Source organism: Heterodontus francisci, chromosome 22 (genome assembly GCF_036365525.1).
Source record: "Heterodontus francisci isolate sHetFra1 chromosome 22, sHetFra1.hap1, whole genome shotgun sequence".
Taxonomy (NCBI): domain Eukaryota; kingdom Metazoa; phylum Chordata; class Chondrichthyes; order Heterodontiformes; family Heterodontidae; genus Heterodontus; species Heterodontus francisci.
In genome coordinates this window covers 79,574,290-79,581,616 of record NC_090392.1, presented here as the reverse complement: position 1 = coordinate 79,581,616, position 7,327 = coordinate 79,574,290, and the positions used below count along the sequence as shown (strand labels likewise).

Below are 7,327 nucleotides of genomic sequence, written 5' to 3'. Positions count from 1 at the left end.
ACAGCTAATGAAGCACTTTTAAAGTGTAGTTACTGTTGTAATACAGGAAGCACAGCAGCCAGTTTGTGCACAGCAAGCTCCCACAAACAGCAAAGTGATAATGAGCAGATAATCTGTTTTTTTAAATGTTGATTGAGGGATAAATATTGTCCAGCACACTGGGGAGAACTCCCCTGCTCTCCTTCAAAATATTACCGTGGGATCTTTCACCTCCACCCGAGGGGGCAGACGGGGCCTTGGTTTAGCATCTCATTCACAAGGCAGCACTGATAGTGGTGAGGGAGCGCTGCACTGTGCTGGAATATTAGCTTTGACTTTTGTGCTCAAATCCTGGAGTGGGCCTTGAACCCACAATCTTCTGAATCAGAGGCAAGGAGTGCAACCAACTGAGCCATGGTCGACACTCAGGAGGATGCTATCCTGAGAGAATGTTTAATAAAAAGGCCAGTTTGTCAGTTAAATAATAATTGTAACCTTCAGCAAAATTAGTTATGCAGCACAGCCCTGTGATTAATACACAGATACAGTTAGACTATCAGTGTGTATATCCTTGATATGTATGAGTCAATGTTCAGATTCTCTATTATTATGTACATTTGTGTGCAACTTCCACACTGATGTGACACACCTGTGGTTACAGGTACAACAATAAATCGGCACGCTTCAGTTTCAGATATTTCTACACAAAAGCAAAATATTCTGATAAAAGGCCACTCGAACTATTCCTCTCTGCACAGTTTGCAGCAGTCTCTATTTCAGATGTTTCCATCCTGGATTATTGCAGTATGGGAGAAATGACCCTGGAATTGCCAATAACCGCTGCCTTATTTTATGTTAATACGCAACAATTAAACATTAAGCAGTTTTCAAATGCCTAATTGTGCATAAATCTAACAAACCATAAATGATCTATTTCTCAGTGCTCAAGCCCTGTATTTATTCTGAGTCACTGAATGCAGCACAGGTCATTGCACACAACTCATTACTAAATCTAGCTCCTAACAGCAACATTTTCACATCAGATTGTAAGGACTCCTAGCTCACCGAAACAATGATCCACGGTGAAGAGGAGCTACAAAAGGATGTTGAACAGCTCCTAGCGGGAGCTGGAACAATACAAGATAGTCACTAATAAATCCAATAGGGAATTCAGGAGAAAATTATTTTCCAAGAGAGTGGAACTCACTACCACAAGGAGTGGTTAAGACAAATAGCATAGATGTATTTAAGTGGAAGCAGATAAGGACATGAGGGAGAAAGGAACAGAAGGATATGTTGATGGGGTTAGATGGAGGATGGTGGGAGGTGGCTCATGTGAAGCATGAATGCCACTATCGACAGGCTGGACCAAATGGCCTGTTTCTGTACCGTATACCCTATGTAATACATCCCCAATAAGTACATATATGTGCAGTAGATGTGAGATTATATAGGTGTGTTCTGTACGTCAGTGTGTCTGACTGTACATTAACTCCACAAATCAGTGAGTTTAAGAACACATTCATCTGCTTCTGTTACAAAGTTAGACCAAGTTCCTCAAAATGGGTCAGAGTGTCTGGGTGTTCAGGCAGCTCCCAACCAGAACAGAAAACGCATCTTTAAGATTTTAGCATCTGAGGGCAGTTAGGAGACAACCGTGTTGGCTCAGGACTGGAGTCACTCAGACCGGGTAAGGACGGCAGGTTTCCTTCCCTAAAAGGATATTGGCGAACCATTTTATTTTTACAACAATCAGAGCTTCACGCTCACTTTTACTGATTCCAGCTTTTGATTCCAGACTTTTTAAAAACGGAGTTCAAATTCTCAAACTACTAGGCTGGGTTTCAACTCGACCTCTGGATTATTTGTCAAGACTTCTGCCATTGCTAGTGCAGTAACATAACCACTACAGTAACATACCTATAGCTCCATGCACACCATTATTCACAGGTTGGGCCATTGTATTATTATCTCTGATTTACACAAGCACTTACCAAAGACTGTGAGGTTAACCTGACTCTCTCGGTTTCCTGTCGGGAAGGTTGCGAACTCACAGATGTACACACCTTCATCCTGCAACTCTAAGCTGGACAGCTCGATTGTGGCATCTTCCAGAGATGCTTGCTTGAAAGACACTCTGTCTTGGTATGGCGGAAGGACAGAGACCCCCATAGACGGATGAAAAATAGCAATATTTTGCTTCGACCCATTGGTTGCCTTTTGCCACGTCACCTGAGTGACTTTGATGTTGGGATTGTTGTTTGTGAACGTGCAGCGTAAAACCACATCATTGCCGATAAATCCAGACACGCTGTCATCCACAGTCACTGTTTGAGCCTGAAAAACTACAACAACATTTTCTCATTAGAAATTAGCCAGAATAGGAACAAACATACTTTCTGTATACTGTCAATCAAATCACTAACACATGCAAAACAAAGAACTTGCATTTTTCACATCCCAGAATGTCTTAAAGTGCTTCACAGCCAATGAAGTGCCATGAAATATAGTCACTGTTATTACTTAGCCAGCTTTACGCACAGTCAAATCCCACTAAAGGAAACAAAGGCCCTACTATTCAATTTGTGCTGTTGGTTGAGGGATGAACGTTGGCCAGGACACTGGGAAAACTCCACTGCTCCTCTTCAAAAGTGCTACAGGATCTTTAGCATCCACCTGAACAGTCAGAGTATTAAATGGAAACATGTCAGACAGTGCTGCACTCCTCTTAATACTGCACTGAAGTCTCAGCTTGCATTATGTATTCAACTCCTAGACTTAGGCTTGAACACACAATCTTTCCACTGAAGAGTTGACAGTGCTACTCAGCGAGACACTTGCCACAGATAATCATTTTACAAAATGTTATCCATTGGTGAGGGACATGGGTACAAGATAGAGAGAGTGCAACACGTTACAGAAATAGGAGCAAGATGCTGATTACAGACAACTGCAGTTTAGGAAACAATGTGCTGGAGTTTTTTGATGAGGTAACAGAGAGGATTGATGTGGATAATGCAGTTGATGTGGTGTACATGGGCTTCCAAAAGGCATTTGATAAAGTGCCACACCAACGGGCTTGGCTGCAAACATAGAGCCCAAGGAATAAAAGGGACAGTAGCAACATGGATACAAAGTTGGCTGAGTGACAGGAAAGAAGAGTGGTGGTGGATGGTTGTTTTTCAGATGGAGGAAGGTACATAGTGGGGTTCTCCAAGAGTTGGTGTTGGGAGCACTGCTTTTCTTGATGTATGTTAAATGGCCTCGACTTGGGTGTAAAGGGCACAACTTTAAAATCTGTAGATGACACAAAAAGGCAGGGCAGTGGGACTAGGTGGGCTGCTCTTACACAGAGTCAGCACAGACACAATGGACCGAATAGCCTCCTTCTGTGCTGTAACCATTCTATGATTCTATTTCCATTTCAGCAACTAGCTTGTCAAATGACAAGTGCTGCTTTACATGTGACCCTGTGTTCAGACCTTGGAACAAATTCCCATTCTCATGGGCGAGCACATATTTCCCTGACAACAAACCTGAAAAACCCAAACAAACAGAAAACACAAAAACCTATTTCCTATTGATTACTGTCCACGTTATTCAGGCCCTTCAGTTGAATCCATTCAACTGTAGATTACTAACCAAATGAATATTTATTCATCTAATTATACATCAAATGGACTATTACACCTCAATGATATGTCACCACTCTACACAGCTGTGCCTGTTTAATACATATGCTCAACTTTCGAAGATTCACTCTGCTCCAGGGAATACCCATGGATGTCGTAACCTGGACATAAAGCCAAAGCATGCAGTGTACACTGCAAGTCTCCTCCCTCCTTTTTATTTTATATATATATATTATTCACAGCTGCTGCCTGTATCAGAGGGGCTCCATCAAAAAAGCCTAAAATGATTCCAAGTAGAACTACTGCCTAATCCGAAAGCTACACGCAGGCATGCAGACTAACCAGAGTTACTTTATGAAAGTCAACACTTTTGTTCATGTGTAACAAGCCCCTTGGGGTATATCATGTTAATTAGCCTTCAGCCTGCCTTGGAGTCCAGTAATGAAATACTCACATCAACATGTACACATACAAGACAACATTAATCTATTCTTGGAGCTGAGAGGCTGTTTTTCCATGTTTCCAGGTAATCTTTCATTACTTTTCATGCCAACAGTTTCCTTATTACAGTGCACAGTGGGAGTCCTTCACAGCACTGGGCCTAAATTCTTAAATGTACTAAGCCAATTACTGAGCAAATATCAATTTTCCAGAAGTTATACGGGTAGGCTTTGCAGGCTGGACCAATTTTACGGCTTGGACCAGTGCAGTTCTGATTTGTATGTGTGCTCCTGTGCCGATTCAGACTTTAGGCATGTACTAGCCAAATAGATCTGTGCATGCACAGAGTTGTTTGCAGTCAGCTACACTTGCAATTTTGTGAATGTAATCTACTTACAGCGTAAGCATTGCACAGAAAGCAAGTGTTTTTAAATATAGAAGCATCAATAAGCCCAACTCTACTGCCAGTAGGATTGCAAACTGTCTCACTGTAATAAACCAAACTCTATAAATCAGTGACTGGGTTTATAGCCTTTTCTCTTTTGATGTTGATTGGCCCATCACGTTAGCTGTCCTTTTACTGATCAGTAATTGTATCATTTTGAAATCATTCTTCCTAATGTTCCTCTGAGTACCACAATGCTCTGCACAGTAGCCATTATTATTTTTAGTTATTTAGAGATACAGCACTGAAGCAGGCCCTTCGGCCCATCGAGTCTGTGCCGACCAACAACCACCCATTTTATACTAATCCTACATTAATCCCATATTCCCTACTACGCCCCCACAATTCTCCTACCACTTACCTACGCTAGGGGCAATTTACAGTGGCCAATTTACCTATCAACCTGCAAGTCTTTGGCTGTGGGAGGAACGGAGCACCCGGCGGAAACCCACACAGACGCAGGGAGAACTTGCAAACTCTGCACAGGCAGTAACCAGAACCGAACCCGGGTCGCTGGAGCTGTGAGGCTGCGGTACTAACCACGGTGACGCCCTATTTCATCAATTGCAGGTTCAAAAAAATTATTAATTCGGAACTTGAAATTTAATTAACACAATAACAAACTCGCAGATTCCTGATTGAATGTGTACAGGACACATGGGAAGGTGAGCAAAACAGAATGGTCAAAAAAGATGCTGCGCCAGAATTTCACTAGGTCAATAAAAACCTCAATTTACATTTCTCTGCCATTTCTTCTACTTTCCCACACCTCAGGCATTGATCAAGAGTAACAAAATGATGGAGACCATCCCCGTCCTGATTTACAATGAAAGTAACAAAATGATGGAGACCATCCCCGTCCTGATTTACAATGAAAGCATCAAACAGCCATTATGCCCTCAACAGGTTTCTGAATGCCAAAAAGAATCCCAACTGTGCTGAACATACCAGCTCCTTAATACTGAAATTAACCTGAACAAGGGCATGACTCCCATTCTAGCCCATCCACAGCCCACACAGACAAGGGTCCTTCTTAAAGCTCCATTGTGTCAAATTATATTCCAAGTTCTGGCCGCACAAAGTGGATGCGTCTGATTAGACCTCGACAATAAATCATCCAAATTAAAACAGTAGATCTTTAGCTGTCAACACAGGATATTTTAACAGTAAAGGGGTATCACTTAGCTAAACACCTTGAGGGAATTATCTGTGTTGAGCAATTGAAACACACACTCACCCCCTCCCGATCACCAAAATGCTCACATTCTCTGCTCGCCTGCAGCATTCTGGTAACAACACTGCTCGTTCAATCCAACACTTGATTTGAAGCAGATAAGCATTACAATCATTGCTGCCTTGAAAACACAGGCAATTTTTACATATTAGCAAAGCAAATTTTCACTAGTCTGATTCAAACATTATTATGTTGTCAAAGAAAATCATTTCTGATGAAAGGATATAAACATAATCACCACTTCAAAATAAAAATCTCTGCAAGGGACTTGCAAATATGACAGACGTAGGCAGGAGGATGGACTTGCACTTGTGTGCCTGTGGGTAAGTATCTTTGAGCAGGACAGCTGTATGCTTGAGTGGCTGTAAGGCAGATGTGCATGTTTCTGTGGCTGCAGATGTGAATTCAGGATGGTGTGTTGCCTCCCTGGTGCCAGGGTCAAGAATGTCACTGAGCGGCTGCAGAGCATCCTGAAGGGGGAGGGTGAACAGCCAGCAGTCGTGGTCCACATCGGAACCAACGACATAGGTAGAAAGAGGGATGTGGTCCTGCAGGCAGAATTGAGAGAGCGAGGGAAGAAATTAGCAAGCAGGACCTCAAAAGTATTAATCTCCGGATTACTCCCAGTGCCACACGCGAGTGAGTATAGAAGGAGAAGACGGATGAATGGGTGGCTGGAAAGATGGTGCAGGAGGGAGGGCTTCATATTCCTGGGACATTGGGACCGGTACTGGGGGAGATGGGACCTGTACAGGCTGGACAGGTTGCACCTGAACAGAGCTGGGACTGAGTTACTTGCAGGATGTTTTGCTAGTGCTGTTGGAGAGGGTTTAAACTAGTTTAGCAGGGGGATGGGGACCTGAGGGTAGACTCAGTTGGGACAAAATCAGAAATGAAAATGGAAGGCGGAAAATTAATGAATGAGTCTGGAAGACAGAGGAAACAAAGGTTAGAAAATAAAAAAAAAAGTTTGGCAGTGCTCAAGGATATCTATTTCAATGTAAGGAGTACAGCAAATAAAGCAGATGAGTTGAGGGCACAGATAGACATGTGGCAGTATGATATCATAGCTATTACAGAAACATGGCTTGAGGGACAGGAATGGCAGCTCAACGTTCCTGGTTACAGGGTTTTCAGACGCGATAGGGAGGGGGATAAGAAAGGAGGGGGAGTGGCAATTTTGGTCAAGGAAACTATTACAGCTGTGAGGAGGGATGATATGTTGGAAGGTTCATCAAATGAGGCCATATGGATTGAGCTAAGGAACAAAAAAGGGGCAATCACACTGCTGGGAGTGTACTATAGACCCCCAAACATTCAGAGGGAGATCGAAGAGCAGATATGGAGGCAAATCTCTGAGGAGTGCAAGAACAATAGGGCAGTAATAGTAGGGGAATTTAATTACCCCAATATTAACTGGGATAGTTTTAGTGTGAAAGGAATTGAGGGAGCAGAATTCTTGAGGTGCATTCAAGAGAACCTTTTTGCCCAGCATGTAGCAAGTCCAACAGAGTTTTAGACTTAGTTTTAGGAAATGAAGATGGGCAGGTGGAAGGGATGGCAGTGGGAGAGCATTTTGGTGGTAGTGATCATAAT

General features: G+C 42.7%; 1 protein-coding gene across 6 annotated transcripts in view; it reads right to left on the bottom strand.

Moving 5' to 3' along the window:
- Positions 1–7,327, bottom strand: part of nectin1b (nectin cell adhesion molecule 1b) — a 468,850-nt gene that overhangs the window by 353,332 nt on the left and 108,191 nt on the right. For all 6 annotated transcript variants that reach the window (XM_068054140.1, XM_068054136.1, XM_068054139.1 and 3 more), the window contains exon 2: positions 1,974–2,324. In XM_068054140.1, coding sequence (XP_067910241.1) covers positions 1,974–2,324 — 351 coding nt within the window. The remainder of the gene's footprint in view (positions 1–1,973; positions 2,325–7,327) is intronic.